This window comes from Zeugodacus cucurbitae, chromosome 4, assembly GCF_028554725.1.
Source record: "Zeugodacus cucurbitae isolate PBARC_wt_2022May chromosome 4, idZeuCucr1.2, whole genome shotgun sequence".
Classification (NCBI taxonomy): domain Eukaryota; kingdom Metazoa; phylum Arthropoda; class Insecta; order Diptera; family Tephritidae; genus Zeugodacus; species Zeugodacus cucurbitae.
The window spans coordinates 29,537,926-29,558,953 of record NC_071669.1 but is presented as its reverse complement, the minus strand read 5'-3'; the positions used below and the strand labels follow the sequence as shown (position 1 = coordinate 29,558,953).

General features: G+C 34.6%; 2 protein-coding genes and 1 long non-coding RNA gene across 4 annotated transcripts in view; 1 reads left to right on the top strand and 2 right to left on the bottom strand.

Annotated features, from left to right (window-relative positions):
• The first annotated feature begins 7,646 nt into the window (after positions 1–7,646).
• Positions 7,647–10,910, top strand: LOC128921496 (uncharacterized). Its single transcript, XR_008470935.1, has 2 exons — positions 7,647–7,740; positions 8,926–10,910. It is a non-coding gene; the product is annotated as an uncharacterized LOC128921496 (long non-coding RNA).
• Positions 10,911–13,665: 2,755 nt separating this feature from the next.
• On the bottom strand, positions 13,666–14,714 carry LOC105220481 (replication protein A 32 kDa subunit). Of its 2 annotated transcripts, XM_011196913.3 has the most exons (4): positions 14,602–14,714; positions 14,500–14,543; positions 13,871–14,442; positions 13,666–13,819 (listed from the first exon to the last, which is right to left on the bottom strand). In XM_011196913.3, the coding sequence occupies exons 1-4, from the start codon at positions 14,612–14,614 to the stop codon at positions 13,741–13,743; spliced, it is 708 nt and encodes a 235-aa protein (XP_011195215.1). In that variant the 5' UTR covers positions 14,615–14,714; the 3' UTR covers positions 13,666–13,740. The 2 variants fall into 2 exon arrangements, with proteins under 2 accessions (XP_011195215.1, XP_054085333.1); XM_054229358.1 differs by lacking the exon at positions 14,500–14,543 and having other exon boundaries at positions 14,577–14,669.
• Positions 14,715–17,411: 2,697 nt separating this feature from the next.
• The window catches only part of LOC128921453 (putative esterase F42H10.6), a 28,756-nt gene continuing 25,139 nt past the window's right edge, over positions 17,412–21,028 (bottom strand). The window contains exon 3 of the mRNA XM_054229191.1: positions 17,412–17,847. Within this exon, the coding sequence (XP_054085166.1) occupies positions 17,506–17,847 (342 nt within the window). The 3' untranslated portion in view covers positions 17,412–17,505. The remainder of the gene's footprint in view (positions 17,848–21,028) is intronic.

Here is a 21,028-nt window from a genome sequence, read left to right as displayed (position 1 = left end):
AGACATACAACAAAGCTTGTGAATTGCCTAAATATATTATTTGTTAATATATATAGTATGAATATATTTAAAGTTAAACGCAGTAGAACACGTGTGGATTCGTCGGATGATCAAAAGGAATAGGGCGAAAAAGAGAAATGAATATGACAGATACAGAATACAATACAGTGCAGAGAGCTGCAACGGGTATATCATCTTCGTGCACACTCGAATGTCCACTCTGATTTTGTTTGATCAAAGTTTTCGGTATGAATACACGTATTGATCGTTTGGAGACATGTTCAAAACGAACGAGCCTTTCGCGACACTCGAAACACAAGCATATATGCTTGTTTTAACAGAGTGCCGAGTTGACACTCGTTTGTGAACGAGCTGGCACTCTAACCCGATCGTATTGAATGTGATCGAGTCACACACGAGTGTGCACAAAATTTCAGAATATGTATGTATGTAATTGGCAGTCATGCTATTATTGCGTAGTGATTGTCAACGATTATTGGTTTTGTTTGTTTTGTTTACTTTTTATAATTCATAATGACAACGATAGAAAATTCGGGTTGTGAGAACATTTCCAATTGCACAAACACCTTATCTGGTCTCCACCTGAAATTTGTGATTTAAAAAAAATTAAAATATTTAAGTGCAATGAAATGTTTTTTATTTATGATTTATGAATTAATAAATAAAATAAGTTTTGAGTGAATTCTATTCTTAAATTGAATTATTCTTTTATAATATGTACTATGTACGTCTAATATTCAAATTATTCAACCAAAAAAGCTAAGACAGAACGCGACATCCCGACGCCAACAAACATACATACATATGTGTGTACGTATGTTTATCTATTATTTTTTGGTCTTCGAGTGCCACTCGAGTGTTTCGATCACAATCAACACGTGCACGACACACCCGAAAATATAATATACATAAAATCCGAGTTTGCTGCTTGCACTCGAAAATAGGACCGTCGTGATTGTTCGTTTGCGTTATTTTCGCTTCGGGTTCCAAACTCGATCGAACACGTGTTTGAAGAGTGTTTCGACACACTCGTACCGAATTTAAGCTAGTGTGATTGAACACACTCGAACATACCCGAAGCTGCTCTCTGATACAGTGTTACCAAAAAGGAGTTAATTACAATATTAAGAATAGTTATTTAATTAATCTACTACAATTAGGAGTGATGCTAGTCGCTACATATACCATATTAAATCCACCTGTACCTTGAAAATTCTAATACTAAATATGTATGAGTTAGGGGCAGTCTTGACCTATTTTAACAATTTTTAAAAATGTTGCATAAACCTTCAAATATATATGAGATTTTTACCGATATTTTCGTTAAAAATTAGCCACAGGCAATGTTGGACTACTTTTCGGTAAAAGTTACAGTCCGACTTCGAAAATTGATCGCTAATTTCTAACTCAAAAGTGGGTTATGACAGTCCTTTTTTCCAGTTTTTATAACAATCTAAGCGCATCCTTTCTGTACCATATCAAAGTTACTGCTTCTGACTCATTTCGCTAGAAAACTCTGCGTAAGGACAGGAAATGGATAGAATGGATAGCACCTGAATTCTTGCAACCCATTCGCTGATGCAAGCAAATTTTGGACTATGACCGGTTTGGAATCCAATTCGATGATCGTGCCTCTTCCGACTCTTAGGTGGACAAGACGAAAAAAAGTGATACCTTGGCGCCAGTTTCCAGAAGTTACAGCAGTTATCATAAAATTGCGTTTTCTTTATTTGGTAATCTTATGCCCGGTTTCACAGTCAGTGCTTAGGTTGTGCTGAAGATAAAATAGAAATATTGCGTTTTACAGTTCATACTTAAGTACTGAAAATGGGAGACTTAAGCAGTGCTTAAGTAACAGCTGATTTTTGTTTTGAATATTGACTTATTTGTCAAAAAATAAAATAAAAATTATTTGTTGAAAAAATTTTTGAAATTTCTTGCATTCAATGACGCTTATATGCTTTCCTGCGAGTTGCAATAGGAGCCCCCACTCGGTTGCGGTGAAATTAGGTGTCCCTTTATTGTTTCCAACCACTTCCTAGATTCTAAATTTATTTGTCGCAAAGTTATTTTTCATCAAAAATAATTTCAATTTGTCAGATGGTATTTACAAATACAAATGTTTTTCATTGTGCTGCCATATATCATAATAGAATTTTATAGAAAATAAGCACCGACTGTGAAACGCAAATGACTACTCAGTCAACAACAATGGTTAGCTAAGATATTCATTGATTAGACCCATTATTGCTTTAAAATATTGTAACGAAAATGGTACAAGAACAAACTAGAATTAACAATCGAAATTGATAGCTTGCCAGATTTATCCCGTCATCGATATTCGCAGTTGCCAGAATGTTCGAGTGTGCCCAGCAAGTCATGGGTACTGAAACTCCAAACATTCAAAGAAATTTTAATAACACCACTACATACACACATATGCAACAAAGGGCGAAATGTGCATAAACATTTACCTCAACTCTTCTTTCGTACAGCACCCTGAATGATAGAAAGAAACAACCAAAGTTCTCGTGTTTAAACAAGTTTTGTTTTGAGCTATATCATGGCTGCTTGTGAAGTATTATTTTGCGTGTTTTATTTAAATCAGTGATCTGTAGCCTAATTAAAGTTTAAATTATTGAAGCACTCATTTTTAAATAAGTAAAACGTAAAATAAAAGCTTGCTAAAGCCAAAATATGGAATTGAAGAGGGTGATACAGTAATACTTCATTGCATTGTCAATTCGAAGCACGCAATAGAAGCTACGACAACAATGATCAACATCAAGGGCGAAACCATTGAATACGTAAATAATTGTTGAATATAATAATATTATCTTGCCTTAAATTCTAAAATTTTCCATACAAATATTAGAAACCTCATACTGCTCGTTAAAGGTACGCAACGTAATTGGTGCCACTTATAGTAGCAGCGTAGAACTTTCGAAGCGATGGAATATGTGCTACAAGCAAATTCAGAACTATGGATGCAAACGCTGCTACATGGAACATAAATCATTGACACACCAGATATTAGGTTTAATGTCACTTTTTTACGTGCAATTAAACCTTTTGGTCAACAAAAGCACGAGAATTGGAACGACATGGTTTAGGTGATTTTGAAACCGTTTGCTAGAGGGCAAAGCATATGCAGTATTTTTGCACTTACCGGCACCTCAGTTGGCCATACCAGCAACTGAAACATAGAAATTAAAAGGTAAATTTAAGTGAATGTTTGTGATTCATTTTCACCTTGTATTGAGGAATCATAACGTTGTTGTATCGCTTTACAAGGACATGGATTCACCAAAATTAGTTCAATGGAAATACTACAGCAAGAGCATAGATGTTAAGACTAGAACGTTGCCAGTGCTAGATTTAGAATTCCTGAAACATAAGGTAATTATTACCAACTTTTATGCTGTAAAAATTCTAATTTTACTTTATATTTTATAGAAACCCTCCTCCCAGAAAATGGATGAATCTAGTACTAATGAAATTAATGAAAGAACAGATCTTCCAAATCTCCTAAAGAAACAAAGAAACCAAAATAGTCCTCACATAATGTGCGCAGCTTACACTTCCATGCCGCTCGGGGTATTTGACATTTGCCACTCTTCCTCCAGCCTTTGTTAGATAGTAAAAATTGTTCAAATATTCAATACGTTTACATATGTATATAGTGAAGTACGATAATACATTTATAAAGTAAATATAATAATAAACACCTAAATGGCATGATATTTTAAATAAATATGAAATTCTCATTTGAGATTTTGGTAGAACTAACCGAAAATAGCGGGTAGTTAGTTAGTTTCTGGGCTTTTGTGGGTCGCAGTACTGAAAGTGCACGTCGAGTTTTCGTTCGCAGTTTTGGGTCTTTCATCCGTGATTATACCAAGATCATTCCGAGAATTGTGCAAGAGGAATATATAAATTGTTAAATGATGAATGTAATGTGCAAGAAAGGGATGAACGATCACACGTGCACAATAGTTTGGGGTACTTTTGTCAATTCGCCTTAAGAATGGCATAGAAACTTTCATTGAAACTGCTAGTACTGCTCCCTGGCATTTCACCGAAGAATTCGCCGGTACCTGTCTTGCAGGGTGGATGATGATATAAGGGCTGCCAAATTGGTAACAAGATAGTTCTGAAAAAAGAGTTGTCGAATAAGGACAATTCTAAGGAGAGAGTTGTCGAGTAAAGTGTAAACAAGTTATAAGTTAGTACAGTAAGAAGTAATAAAGTGTGAAATTTAATGAATTATAAATAAAGATTTGTGTATTGCCATTAAAGTGTGACTTTTATTTGACAATCCAGTGATCGAACTCAGCGCAGAGTTTCAGCGTCAACGACAGATTTTGGAAATATGTTACAATTTGTGTCAGAAGTGGGATTGAGAAATAAAACTACATAGAAGATAATGGCTAAGTTAAACGAATTAAGGATACCACAAATCAAAAAGGAGTTGGAACAACAGGGTTAGCAACGAATGGTTTGAAATCCGAATTGCAAGCCCGGTTAAGAGAGGCAATGGAAGAAAAAAACGTGGACAAATATGTTTTCAAATCAACGTGGGCGGAATGGATAATGGAAATAGAAGAAATGAAAAGAACACAAGATGCCTCAGAAGCTTTAGACACGAACACGTTTCTGTTCCTAATGTCACAGATGATAGAAGCGTTTGGGGACTATTTTTGGAGAGATTTTGTCAACACAGTTGGAATCGAATGGGTGTCCTCACAGTTGAAGGAGGACGAGTCTATTGAGGTGACCTTAAATAGAGCAGAGGTGTTAACACAACTGGATGTGCATGAAGAGTGTATGCCATCGCAGGTTTCAGCACAAGTGGCTACACAATTGAGAGCAGGAGGCACTTATATTGACGCAGGTGACCCCAGAGAAGGCAGAAGTGTCATGGACAAAAGATTGTAATCCGAAGGAACAACAAGAATCTCAACAAAAAGCTCCAGTTGTGAAATGCATGGAGTAGTAGAACGGAACAAACGTCCAAAGGAAGAAGAAATGGCTGCAGAGCCTCTAGTCGCAAAAACCCAGTGGAACAGTTTTAAGTTGGTGGCTGGTTGCTTATATCGAGTGTGGAAAAGCAAAACAAGGACAAAGCTGCCGATCTCTCATGATTGTTCGGAATAAAAGATTACCTAAAGTTCGCAACGAGTTGCACAAAGGTCCAAATCAAGGATACTTGAGAATCAGGAAAGCCTTGGAAAAATTTAAGAATCAAGGTTGGTTGTGGTCAATAAATAAGAAAGTGCATTGCAACAAAAGTGCCAAGTTCCAAGAGTCATGGTCAGATGAAGCAGTAAATCAGGAAACAGGAGTGTTTTGTTGGTCAGGACAGAGGTATGCCCAATTCATGGTAAAGAGACTGACGAGATGGTGGACGTGGACATCAAAAGTTGGGAGATGTGCCAGAAGCTATATGTCCGGAAATTATTTGAAGCTACATCACATCCACGATTCGATATCATGGTGGAACGCTTAAACCGAAATTTGGAGGGGCATTTTTGGAAAGCTGGTGGACAGGTATCTTCACAGGTACACAGGATGTCCATATATCCATGTTCCTGGCTTATCGGCCTGCTGTCCAGGAAAAAACGGCGTAGAGGACTGCGAGGATAATTTCTGGTTACTTATTGATTTAAAGTTTAGGATTTATGCCAATGGAGAAAGAAATGGTAAGGAGGACAACAGTGTCCTAGAAGACGAGATTAAAGGAAGAAATGCTGCTAAACGTTTGGTTCTGGAAGTATGTCTAATCGGGACGATCAGACTTAAGTGGAGGGCAGTGTAACGAAAATTCAGCGTAAACGACAGATTTTGGAATTTGGTGTGTAGTCTAATTTCAAATATGTATGTATATTAAGTAAAAATACGGGTAAAATGTGTCAAACATATTGAAATAGAATTTTTTAATTCTACTTATGTATTAACGCTACCGCAGCAAATTTTAACAGTTGACAAGCGCGGACAATATACATCTAAAACTACGGGGAAAATTTAGTATACTATCCCATGTTTTCAGGGTGAAATGGGTATGGTTGGAAAGAGGATGATCTCTAGATTACGATTAAGATATATGCATAGTAACCATATTGACAAATATCAAGTGTTGCCATATCCAAACAAATGAAAAAAAACATACAACTTTCGCGCATTGGCGGCCTTGGCCACGCTTCAAAATAAAAAAATAACCCTGGTCGATCCAACATCGGTGTGGTCCTTAGTACTTTCGCGCATTACTTCTTTCTGCATTGACGGCCTTCGGTCGCGTTTCGAAAAAATAACCATAGTCGATCCAATATCGTGGTTAAGTAAGAGAAAGGAATGAAATTATTATAACTCAAGTATTTAAGGTATAATCCCCTTTTTATTCAGACCTTGATAAAATGGTTATTGTACATTTAAACAAAATTGTGTAAAAATTAAAATGCTTCTTATTTTAAGAAAACATAACGATAATGAATTGCTATAAAATAAATATGTAAGAGAATCCCCCTTTTATCTTTGTAAGAAACTCCTCCAACACTAATTCTCCTCATAATTGTATACATGCAATACAATCGATTGGTCACTTCTCTGCTCGCTATCTTTGGGAGCTGCTCGCCTGTCAAAAATTTTACATGTGAAAGCAACAACAAAGTTATCTAGTTGAATTCGTATAGAAGAGTATGCGGATACCTCATTAAAAATTGTATCGCCGCTTGCCCAGTGTTGGCAAATTTTGTTTTATGTAGACTATTCACAATGGTAAAGACGACTCCAAGCACAAATTATAGACAAAAATGCCAATACAAATATATATATTTTTTTGTTTTTTACTTTGAAACACATTTTAATTGATTAAATAAAACGTGAGGCATAGCTCGAAACAAAGGGATAAAAATATATTTTTGTGCAGATTTAAATATTTCTCCACCTAAGAAAATGGTGCAAACTATTGCGCATGATTAAAAGGACATTTTAGCGCAGGCTTGTACCATAAGTGCTACCTGTTGTTTGAATTACAAGTACCGTTTTCCTTTTCCAATGCAGAAAGGAGTTCTACGCGAAAGGAGAAAAAAGTTCTACGACAAAAAACTATGATATGCTATTAAATAAAACGCAGTGTTGCAAAATCCTTCACATATAGTTTCTAAGATGTGGCAACGGTCGTTTCCACATAATTGTAAACACTGAAACCTTTCCAAGTATTAGTGAGCTATTTGATTTTTAAAATAAGAAAATTTTTCTTAATAAACCTTAAATATATGTAAAATTTGAATTAAATTTAATGTTAACAGTGTAATTATCAATATGAGAATTGAAAAATGTGAGAAAATTGCGGTAAAATGTGTGAAATGCCATGTGATATTTATGGAAAAAATTGGACATTTAGATACAAATATTTCAAAACTGACTAGTCCAATATCCAGTCCAGATAGTCCAATCAACTATATTTATATATATTCCTTCTCTGGAGAGCCTTCTCTTTCATCCGATATCCCATTTATGCCGGAACTTGTTGTCAAACTTCGACCGAAAAAGTAATCCGATGTCGACTCTAGTTTACCGTCCCACGATATGTTGAGTAAGTAGTCTATACCTCAGAATATACAGTAGAAAACCTTTGTTTGTTTACATTAATTATCATCTTTTAACACACCACCGAGGCGTACTTGGATTGTGTGCTACGCTTTTTTTGCTATAATTGTGGTAATTAGGGTGTTGTGCTAGCATTTAATCTTCACAAAAGTTTTAAAGTCCGATGAACAGTACTTAAATAAATATTAAATCAAATAATTTTTTTCATTATAATTGGAATTATTTTAAAATATTTCGGATATTTATTAAATTTTATGATGGTATTAAGTGTTATTTATTGATAAGTTAGTTATATTTTATGTACAAGTGTATTACGCGATTCAACTAATTTTTAAATATTGTATTAAAATAAATACATCCCTGGGTTGGTGACACTGTATTTGGCGCTTTCAAATTTTAAATGATTTAATATTACTATTAAACAATTTGAATAATTTTCACTAAATAACCTTAAAAGAGTATGTTTGTCTGGTTCAAGATAGTTCTTGACAAACTTTTCAAGCATTGGCAAAGTCTTCCATAGATAGTCAGCAATCAGCAAGTATGGAAATTGATATAATTGAAAACGATTTTCTTCAGAGAAATTCATTTTCATATTTATATGGTTATATGTATAATGAATATTTTAAAATGCACAATTGTTTGCTGTTTTTAACATTATTCGAGAAAGGGTAGATCTCTGAAGACGCCTATACTTTTACAAAATAAAAAGTGTAGGATTCGTCAAACTTAGTAAAAGCTCTTGAGCTTTTCATAAATTTCATAAAAAAACTTATATTAGTATTAAATGCCGATTTTGATTCTTGTTACCTTGGACCCGATGGTTTGAAATGCCTATTCAATAGGCTCATGACATATTTTGTTTTAAAAATGTTTAATAAGGATGCAACCACGTATAATTTCAAGCTTATAAAACTTTTGTGTACTTCCAAGCTTTGCAATTCAAAGTATTTTAAATATCATTGTTTGTAATAATTTAAGTAAAAACTAGCAAAAATCAATTTTTTGCTAATTTTGTGCCATTTAAGTTTAAATAAATGTGGCCAAAAATAACGTACCACAGAAAAGTACTTGTATGAGAGCTGTATTTTATTCTCACCACTTATGAAATATCTCATCTACATTTAATAATTTTTTTGCAATAATATGGCACACATTGATGTCAAAATCTTCTATAATTGAAATATAGTATAAATAAATAATTTCGCTTTATATAAGACAGCTATATACATAATACATAATATTTGCTATTTTATGACTATGGTTTTACTAAAATGAAGTACTCAATATATACAGCTCTGCGTTTTTCCAAGATGGCGGCTATCTTACCACCGAGAATTCCCCACGAATAAGGTTTTCTACTGTATGTACTGTGGTTTCTAAAACCGTATTGTAGTGCGGAACACTAGGGATGGAAAGAGCGCGAGCGGAATCGATTTTTGACTTTGGAATTGACTTCTAGTTTTTCGATTCTGGAAGTCAATTAATCAACCCCGATAGTCGACTTTTGTGACTTAAGTTGACTTTTTATAAATTAAGCAACTCGTACACGAAATTCATTAGATATATCAATATTTTTTTAGTTTTTAACATATTATAAAAAGTATTTTAGGATTTCATTGCATACATTTTGGTATTGGATAATAAAATTGCTTTTTTTTTAATTAAAAAACAAAAAATTTAAAAATAAATAACTACGAAAACCACATTTCTTCGCCGATTGATCTTAAAAATATTAGCTCATTAATGTGCTGAGGTGATAAGCGACTCCTCAACTGATTTGCGATAAGTCCTGCATGTGAAAATAATCGCTCACAGGGTACAGACGTTGCAACTATTGGCAAGTAGTTTTTAGCTACTTTCCATAGATACGGATATTCATATTTCATACTTTCCCACACAGTGAACGGATTAGGATTTTGTTTCCGATTGACAGCCGGGCGTGTCAAATATTGTCGTAATTGTATTGGTAATCCTCCAGCCTCATCAGAATCTGCAAGATTGGAACTACAACTCACAGTGTTATCAAAATAAGACCATAAATCATCATTGTCATCGTTCGTTTTCTGAGATTCCGGACCTTGAATAGCTAATATCTCATCTTGAGGGTTAATATTTGCCACCATTGCTGCCAATGCTAATTTTCGTTCTGTCTTGACAAGATCAGCTACACAAAAAATTATATTAAGTTTAAACTAAACCATAGAAATAATCAAATAATGTTTGCATAATCAACCTACCGACATTAGTTACCGCTCGTGCAGAATCCCGAATTCTTTGAAAACCAAACTTTTTATAACGAGGATCAACCAATGTTGCACAAGCGTACAGTTTTACGGATTCAATATTGCCGTATTTTGTTTCGATGTCTTGAACCATTCTCTTTTTCAAATGTCGCCCAATTAAAGTTTCTGGCGTTAACTCTTCAATCTTCTGTAAAATATAAAATCAATTCATTCAATAAAAATTCAAAACAAGATAATATTGCAATAGCTTTGCTAGTTTAATAATGGGAACTTACTTTTCTAAGACTTGAAATCAAAGGAATGCACTTGCTCAATGTTACACATTTCTCAAAACAAACTTCTTGAGTTATTTGCAAGAGAGGTTTTAAGATGTCACGAACTTCTACTAACGCATCGATTTCCTCACCTGTGATCATGTTAGGTGGCTTAGCTTTCGAAGATTTGTCCATCTTCACTTGTAAAAGCACTTTACTGACATGATCAGCAAGCACAATGAAACGGTCAACCATTTCAAAACAGGATTCCATCTCGTTCGCACTTCCTGAATTAATTTCAGACGAGAATTTTCAGGCTTGTCCTTCTGTAATTTCAGCAGCTCTGTAGTCGCTCTTTCACTTTGTCGAAAGAATGTGACAATTTGTTTAACTTTTGACAATAGCTCACGCAATGACGATTGCTCAGTATGATCTGTAATTAAGTCTTCAAGATTGTCAATAGCATCATTTTCATCAGCGGGTAAGTCGGAAACTTGATTTCGAGATTCAGATGCAGGTGGAGTAATATTAACTTCGATAAGGCGCTGACCAATATTATTTATTACATGTCCAAAACATGAAATGTGTTTCCCATCGCCGAACTCACTTTTAATAGCTCCTTTGATGTTTGCGCCCCCGTCTGAAACGAATGCTGCTATTTTACTATCATCAAGACCCCAGTCATTGCATATATTTCTTAATTTCAAGCTCAAATTTTCTATTGTTTTCCTCTCTTCCATGAGATAAGCGCCCAGCTCAACAGTCTTCATCTCAGTTTCTGTGAAGAAAGGTTAATATGTCAATAAAGTTAGATATTTGAAGTTAAAACTGAATGTAATGATTTTTGAAAATAAAATCAGTAACTGACCTTTCAGATAGTGAACTGTTAAGCCAAGATAGCTTTTCATTGTGTGTTGGTGAGTCCAGATATCAGTAGTAAGACACACAGATTCAGTCTGTCGCAGTTCAAGTTTTATTTTATTCGACAAATCTTGATATTTACGACTCATAGCATTAGTTATAGTTGGCTCACAGGGTATGTGATACAACGGTTGCAGTGTTTTAATAAATTTTCTGAATCCTGGTCTTTCTGTGGTACACAGAGGCATATTATCAACAGCGATCATTCGTAAAAGAGCTGTGGTAGCTTGATCATATCTACGTCCACCAGCTAGGAAACAATGAAAATGCATGATAGAAGAAATTAATAAGATTAACGTTGTTTCCTAATTTAATTCACTACTACCTGAAAAAGAATTAGCATTGTTTATACAACGATCCATAGGACCTTGGACCTGAGATTGTACTGTGGTATTCTCTTGAAGAGATGATTTTGTTTGAGGTACCAAAGCAACCGATTCAACAGATGATTCGACAGCGACTAAAACCTAAGAACAAACATGATTAAGTTAGTATCAATATAAAAAATTAAATTGTCTGTGGAGAGGAATAATTTATGTACAAACTTTAAAAAGTTCTTCAAAAGCACTTACTTTTTTAGGCTGAACTTCGAAATCATTGTGACTGTCATTCAATCTTTTCTGAGTTTGTTTTTCATTACTTGACGGAGGAGCAATCTTGTGAGCACATTGTAAGTGCTTCATCATTGTCGATGTGCTTTTATTAAACAAAAACTGTTTATGACATAAATCACACTTAACTTTACTGCCATTGTTAACTTTTGTGCAATAGGCCCATATCAAACTGGGAGCCATGACGAAGAATTGTTCAATACTATGTACCGTATATTAAAAAGTTAATTACATCAATTACCGGCGGCAATGTAAACATTATATTGTTATAGACCAATCAGAAAATCAGAAAGAGGCTATTTATAAAGAAACGCTTCGATGAGTACTTTGTATTGTGCTTTTAAATGTAATCTTATAGTGATTATCTTAATTCATCAACTGTCAAAGTCATCGAGTAAAAGTCGATTTTAATCGATTCAAGACAAGCTTGAATCGATCCTAAAAAGTCTATTATTTCTAATAAAAGATCGATTTTCGACTAAAGTCAGAGTCGACTTTTCCATCCCTACGGAACACAATTTGATTACAAACAAAATTCGAACACCGGTACCAATATGTACTAAATGTCTGTCTCAGGTATTACCAGAAAAATACTACATTGCTCACATGATAAAGTGCTGGTATTTGGTGACACACATTTGGTATTCGTACGCAGTATAATATTCAGCCCTATTCCCGTTGTCGTTTTAATAGTATATATTTTATATAGTATACTTTTATATAGTATACTTTAAGGCGCTCTTTTTCCATATAAAAATTTCTCTTTATGAAACGAGACACATTTTTAAAGCAGTCCTTAATGGATTTTATGCTATTCTCTATTGACTCTAAACAACGTTATCAATGTAATTATTGTACTTACGTACAACAATGTTAGTCTTCCATCTTTATTTGATTTTTTAAAAGAAGTAGTGGTGACATCTGCGTCCTCCAAACTTTCTTCTGAAATATGTTATACTTCCAGTGCCTCATGCTCCTTGCTTCTGGCTAATCCGACTACTCTACCTAGTGATCCAGCCAAAGGAGACATGGGTATCTGTTTATTAACTCCTCGTCTTGTTGGAGTTTTAGTTTTTGGATTTAATTTTTTTTTTTGAGAAAAAAATATCCCTCCCAAAAAATCGAAATTTAAAGGATTTATCCCTTTTCTGAAGTCCTTGGCATATGCAGGATATTTTTCCGTTTCAGAAATTAAAATTTCAAACTTTTTCCGATTTGAAATTTTCATCTTCACTTCAAATATTTCTTCAAACAACCGCGTCGTTTCTATGTCGCTCACAATTATAGCAACGACTGTTTCTATGTCGTTTCAAATTGGGGAATCTCAATTTATTTTCGATAAATGCCGTTAACGCCAACAAGTATGCCAAATAGGCGTTCTTAAGTCGTTTTAAAACGATAACGACAACGGGAATAGGGGCGATTGTTACTACATGTGTGTCTCGGGTATAATGAATTTTAATAGTTCTAGTAGTTTTCATCATAACCTTTGTAATGGAGGTAGGCGTCGTTATAAATGGGTAAAAGTAACGAACCTAGAGAGTTTGTTTGATATAGCTCACTTTTAAAAGAAATTACTTTCAAATATACCTCTTCCTAGTTCGATTCTTTGTACCAAATTTTACATTCATAGTTTTTACTATGACGTAGTTACAGCTCTTTATATGTTTTTGGTTTTCGCCATTTTGTGGGCGTGGCAGTGATCCGAATTCCCCCATCTATGAAAGCAACTTCTTAAGGTGCCAAAGGAGCTCGAGTACCAATATTTATCAAATTATCTTAATTTTTACACAAGTAATCGCTTGCACAGACGGACGGAGATTTGAACTCTACACGTCACTCTGGTCATTTAGATATATATAACACTATATCTCGTTTAGTTTTAGGACCTACAACTGTTGTTAACAAAACTATTATACTCTGTGCACCATCTTGCGAGTATAACAAGATAAGTGACTGGTACATTCAAGCCGAGTTGGGAAAAACAGGAATCTACAGCTGATATATGTATGTAAATAAACAACACCATTTATATTTCAGCGCCATTTATAAAATGAGTTTAATATAGTTTATAAAATATTACTCCGAACTAACAAAATGGTCCGCATCAAAACTTGAATAGATATGACCTTCAGATATCAAGAATTCAATAATAGAGCTGAAAATACACAATTTAATATCAATATGTACTTTTGTGAAAAAAACTTACCTCAATTCATTTCCACTTATATGATTAAATTTTTGTTGCAACTCTTTGCGGCTGATTCCTTCAGTGGTTATATTATTTTTAACAGCTTGTAATACAGCCAACTGTTTTCCTTCCAAACCAAGAGAATTATTGTCACCACTGCTGGAACTAAAACCTATGGAACCAGCATTTCCAGTGGACACGTTACCCCCTTTAGTAGCAAACTCTTCAGATTTATATCTAGCATTAAGAACTTCCAGTATATGAGTACAAACTTCGTTTGAATTCATTATGGCGCTCATTTTAAAAACCATTAACATTTTCTGTGACCCTTGGGTCCGAACACTACCGTATAGCTTAACATAATGATTAAGCATAATGTCTGGAGCTTTGCTTGAATCTCCTTCTTCCAACCAATAATGTGCTTCTATCTGACCTGTGTGATCCTCTAAGGAATATGTGATTTTTGTAGAAGACACATCAATAGACCGAACAATGCACACACACGAAATCATTCCAAACGTTATTCCATACATTTGAAAATTGCCTTCACGCGAATATAAGATTTGTTTAATAAAAACCGGAGCTATGCCCTAGAATACAAAATACAAATTATAAGTTGTATTCAAAAATTTGAAAATATATGCTACTTCAGCCGTAGAATTTCCTCCATCTGGCGTTTGTGCTGCACTAACTGAAATGATAAAAAACTACTTGTAAAATTTACCCTTTATTTAATTAATGTAAATAACCTGATCCATCCATTATTCTACTAACTCTACTGAATGTATTTGAGTTGAACAGTTTTAACACTTATTATGAGCAGAGTAATATTGCATTATCGGACATCTCCATAGTCAAAACATGTTGCCTTGACAAATTTTTCACCCCATAATTTATGTTTGGCAATAATTATCTGCAATTTTTCGGACAACCCTATGAGTGGTTACCAAAGCCGTCTGCAGTGAGTTTTTGTTTGATTGGAAAGCTATCCGTTTTCGCGAAAATTAACTTAATTAATTATTATAAATAATTAGCATTGAGACAATTTTACGCCTTTCGCACAGCATGCTACTCGAATAATCCATAATCCTTGATATAGCTTAATTAGTTTGCGAGATATGTACAAAAAACATAGTAGTGGGCGGGGCCACGCCCAATTCCCCAAAAAAATTACATCCAAATATGCCCTTTCCTAGAACAATCCTTTGTACCAAATTTTCGGTTATCGCCATTTTGTGGGAGTGGCAATGGTCCGATTACGCACATTTTCGAACTTAACCTTCTTATGGTGCCAAGAAATACGTCTGCCAATTTCATTTTCATTAAGATATCTCAATTTTTACTCAAGTTACAGCTTGCACGGACGGACGGACAGACGGACGGACAGAGTCCGGATTTGAACTTTTTTCGTCACCTTATCATTTTGATATATATAACCCTATATCTAACTCGTTTAGTTTTGGTCTTGCAACCAACCGTTATGTAGACAAAACTATAATACTCTCGTAGCAACTTTGTCGCGAGAGTATAAAAATAACCTGGGTGTAAATCTTCGTCTATAGAGGCTGTGCGTCAGTGTCCTTTGCTTTACAAAAATAATGCGTCCTTATCGGATCGTAGAGTTTTAGGACTTAGGCAGCAAATCGCTAACAAATGAAAATGCAAGGTACGTCCAAATTGTTCCAGATTCGGTTAAACACAATTATTCGATAACTGAACTTTTATAGAGGCCATTTTTTCAAATAACAATTCCTCCATGCTCGTTATAGCACGCAAATATTTACACATTTGTTTACAAATATTGCTAAAAACCAAAACAAACACAATTAGTTTTGTATTGTGATGGCTGCTTTCTCAGGTCACAGATATTTGAGAAAATTGTAATTTTTTTTTAATTAGATATTTGAGCTTTTGAATTTTCTCCAGCATAAGGTAATCATCACAAAATCCAAAAAACTCACAATAGTGAGTGTGGTGATTTTTGTGAGGGCATGAGAATAGGGCTGTTAGTTTCTTCGCGTTCCCGTTTAAGTTATATCCTATCCCATATTATGCAAATTTTACATTGCCCTAAGAGTCGAAAAACAAAACAAAATTAAAAAACATGCTTGGTAAAAATACACTAAATGTAAACGCATTGTACTATAAGAAAAACCTATTCGATTAATGCGATATTAAATCCTTTTTCAATAAGTAAATTTTACCACTTCTTACAATGCCACTGAATTTTGTAATGCAAACTTTTGGATCGAAAACAAAAGTAAACGATAGGCTTCAACACACTAACGAATGAACATTATATGAGGCATAGTTTCTGTTAGATATGTATAAATATTAACATTTCCTCGTATTAATATTTGTATTTAAATAATTATTATAACCGTAATACAGAAATTGGCTCAATAAATCGATTCCTAACATAACTATCACACGACTAGGTAAAGGGTTAAATTTAACATATCAAATCTTCAAATATTCATCCATAGACATTCAGGACTTTTGGCACTTGCGTTTTGTTTTTCAATTTTTAACAAATGAAATGAAAATGTTTTGACTGATAAATATTTCGTTTGCCTATAAGTTTTGTTTGCATTTTTATGAAATTATCGAATACTATGATGTTTTGAATAAAAAATTTGTGTTTTATATCGAATGTCAGTTGCGTTTTTCATACCACAGTTTACTCACGTTCTCAACACGGGAATGTAATTAAAATTATCTTATATCCCGTCCCCGGTCCTAAGCTATCTACAAACCAAATTTAAGCTAAATTGGTCCGGCCGTTCTTCAATTATAGTGTAACTATCACGACTATCTTTTATATACATCCTGTATATTGATGTCCAATTCTTTGACGTCACCGATGATTACATGTTACAATCTCGACTTTATTGTTCAATATTTCAGAGTTTAAATAAAGAAATTTTGCAATACAGTGATCCCCCCCGTTTAAGTGCCTTTCCTGCTTAAGTGACCATATTTTGCGACATCGTTGTTTTTTCTCTCAATTTACATACAAAATTCCCCGCTTAAATGACTGCAATGTTTAGGCCACAAAAACAAAATTGTTTGCAAATTTCCTCTTTTAAGTGCCTTTTAATATTATTGATGTGCTGAACACATAGAAGACGACAAGCGACATCTGTAAAATATTAAAATACAAGCGTTCTTATGGGCACAGATTTTTTTACAGCAGCACAAATACGCGACAACAGGCTTGTGGCTTGTAGTTGTCGTTGTCGCTAAATTAAAAATGTTTCTAATTTTGGCGACGACAATGGGCAGCTGTAGAGTTGCCACTAATATGCGAAATGTAAAATTATTAAAAGTTATAACAAATATGACGTTAATTTTTTTTACATAAATAATTTCACTTTAACCTAAATATGTAAATTTTATTGTAGTGAAAGATTTTAGAACGGCAACAATGAAATTGCTGTTTGATATGTATGCTTCAAAGCGACATTTGTGATCAGCCGTCGCTGTGTCGTGTCGTCGTCTTTGTGTTCAGCACTTGACATTGAATGCGCTGAGTATTGTTAAAAAGAAAACATATATGTACATAGTTTTGTAATGTTTTTATTCCATATTTATTGTACGATAAACTTAGTGACTTTTATTTAATAATCCAGTGAAGTGGTATATCATTATCACTACATACATTCTACAAATTTTGTTTGACTTCCCTTAGCTACAATGGCTCCATCATTTTTCTGCATTAAAACGCATTCAATAAAAGCTAGTTTTTTCCCCGCTCTTATTGTATTTGCAGAAACTACAATTGTGTCACCTTCTTTAGCTGCTTTTAAGTAAGTAACATGCAAATCAACTGTAACGCCGGGATTACAGGGTTTGGACATAAGTGCGTACGTGGTCACCATATCAACTACAGTAGCTGTAAACCCGCCATGTAAAAATCCACCGCGATTGACATGTTCAGGTTCCACTTTGAATTCCGCAGTACATTTGCCATCAGCCCCATCGATTATTTGAACCTGGTGATGAAACAGATTACAGTTTAGACCTTACGTGTAATTCTTTCTGATGCAGTTTGATAAAACTTATTAGACGCCACGCATTTATAATAAACATGTAAATACATACATTTCCAATAAGAATTCTTCAAATCATTACTTGCAATAACATAGTAGTTCTGCCAAATTGAATTCATTTTTGTAAAACATTTCTTGAGCAATTACTCTTTCCGGATTCTTTTTTTTTTTCTTTTTCGAACTAGATGTCTAAATAACTAATTAAAAATCCCAAAGTTTTCATATTATTGAATTAATATAACACATAATTCGACCCACACATTCGGCATAAAGTCCATTAGGAAAAAAAAATAAAATGGGGTCTTGGTAATTCATATTATTAAAAGAAAAATGTTCTCTCTTAATTTCTTCAAAATATCTGAGAGACTTACTTATATTTTCGGTAAAATATTTATTAGAAGTACTGAGGTCCTCATGTTCGATACATAGGGCCTTGAAAATGTCGACGGTTTTTAGAAGGGCGTTGCCACAATATAAATGCAGTATTTTCGCCAAGTTCTGTTCCGATATCTTCCAGTGTGGTTACTTTATATATTGTAACGTAAACAACTCAGATTGGCATCAAAGTTCTGGTATATGGAAACTAGGAAACAGGAAAATTAACTGAATTTCATTGAAATTGGTCAAGTAGTTCAATCTTAGTATACCAATTTGAGTGCAGCTCAAATGTACCATCTTTACTATGTAATTTAAGATTTTTCCTGTTTTTTCTTAGTGAATTACAGCATTTTTAGTAGTTTCAACATACCCATACATATATAAGGAAGTGGCTAAAATAAACGACTATAGAAAGTTTGGTTGATATGGCTTTAGTAGTTTACGAGATATGTACAAAAAGCCTAATAGGAGCGGGCCCACTTTCGCAAGAAAAAAATATGACCCTTCCTAGTGCGATTCTTTGTACCAAATTTTACTTTTATAACTTTACTTATGTCCTAGTTATGACCCTTTATATGTTTTCGGTTTTCGCAATTTTGTGGCATTTTCTATACCAATCTCCTCAAGGAATATGTGTACAATATTTCATTAAGATATCTCAATTTACTCAAGTTATAGCTTGCACGGACAGATGGACAGACATCCGGATTTTAACTCCACTCATCATCATTTAACTCTGATCACTCTGATCATTTAAATATATATAAAATCCTTATCTAACTCTTTTATTTCTGGGTGACACAAACAACCGTTATGTGAACAAAACAATAATACTCTCTTTAGCAACTTTGTTGCGAGAGTATAACGAGTGAATTTGATTTTGGATTTCCAAAAAACGAGAAATTTATTCACCAACGTTCTCGTTTTCTTTCCTAAATTTAATAAATAGAGATATGAAAGTAATATTTGGTATAAAGGATTGTACTAAGTAGGGGCATGTTTGAATGTATTTTTTTGGGAAAGTGGGCGAGGACTACTAAAACTATATTAACCAAACTCTCTAGAGTCGTTTCTTTTAGCTACTTCCTTATAAAGTCTGAAAATGGAGGAAATCGGATTATAACCACGCCTACCTCCCATATAAAGGTTATGTTGAAAACTACTGGAAAATGCTTTAATTCAGTAAGGAAAAACCCCAGAAATCTTAAATTTCATGGTAAAGATGGAACATGAGGGCATGGGTTAAAACCTTACATCAGAAAAGACTCGGTTCCACTTGAATTTAGCCCTTCCTTACTAGTTTTTCTTCAAATGGAGTACGAATTGCCATTTTCTCGATTATTTCAATTTAAGGTGGGATGTATAATGTTAGAAAAGATTTAAAGTAAATTTCATCATTAATTTATAAAAAGATGTATTAAATAATCAGCCTTATTGTAAACACCAGAAATACTGATTGGAACACCACAAAGTGCGCGGAAAGAGTGGCTATCAGACAGATCTTGGGCACTGATTGCACATAGGAAACGTATGAAAGCAGATCTTAACGCCGCAAGAACGCGTAATATAAAAGTACTGCTACAAAGGCAGTATTCAGCACTAGCCCGCGAGATAAAAAAGAGTGCGCGGCGTGACAAGCGAAAGTGGGTCGATGACATCGCGAAGAAGGCTCAAATTGCAGCCGTGACGAATCGCAGCAGAGACCTCTACATATACACAAGACAACTCGCTCTATGTCACTCCAAACCAACTGCTAGGCCCCTAAGAGATAGCAATGGCAATATCACCACATCAAAGGAAACCTAGCTTGAGATCTGGTCGAATTTCTAGACTAAAACCTTAGCCTCTACTCTTGATAATGCACACCGTATATACAAATGCAAAGCACACATAGAATGTCCAAATGTAGCCGAGATCACCATGGCTATAAAATGTATGAAAAACAACAAGGCAATTATTGGAATTGACAATATACCCCCAGAACTTATGAAAGCAGATCCAGTGACGAGTGCCTCTCTGATCCTGCCCCTTATTAAAAATTTCTGGAAATCGAAAGAGCTCACGCATGAGCTAAAAGAACGTATCATCATTAATCTTCCGAAAAAGGGTGACCTCACATTGTGCAATAACTGGAGGGGAATAACGCTATTAAGTTGTCTCAATAAAGTTATAGCTGAAATTATAAGACTTAGACTAGCTTCGGAACTAGACGAAGGATTCAGAAAGGAACAGGCCGGCTTTCGTCCCAGAAGGGCGTGTGTTGATCACGTAAACACGTTGCGAATAATCGTTGAACAGTCGGCGGAATGGCGCTCCTCACTGTATGTAGCTTTCATAGGTTTCGAGAAAGCGTTCGACACGCTATGTCATCGTGCAATTTGGAGCGCTCTGGAATGTAAAGGAGTCCCGGACACCCTTATTACACTTATAAAGGGCTTGTACTCTGGGGTCAGTTGCCGCGTGTTGCACGATAGCCAACTTGGTAGCTGCATTCCTGTCGAAAGAGGCGTGCGACAAGGGTGTGTTTTGTCGCCTTTACTTTTTAACACATTTCTGGATGTTGTGCTGAGGAGCGCAACGCGTGAAGAGAGAGGACTTAGATTATGCGGATGATATAGCCGAATCATCCACAAACGCAGGTCTTAAAATTAATCTCAAAAACGTTTGAACACGAACAATAAGAGTCCACTGCATATACGTAGAAGATGTTGAATCATTCCTATATCTTGGCTGCGCGATAACCGCT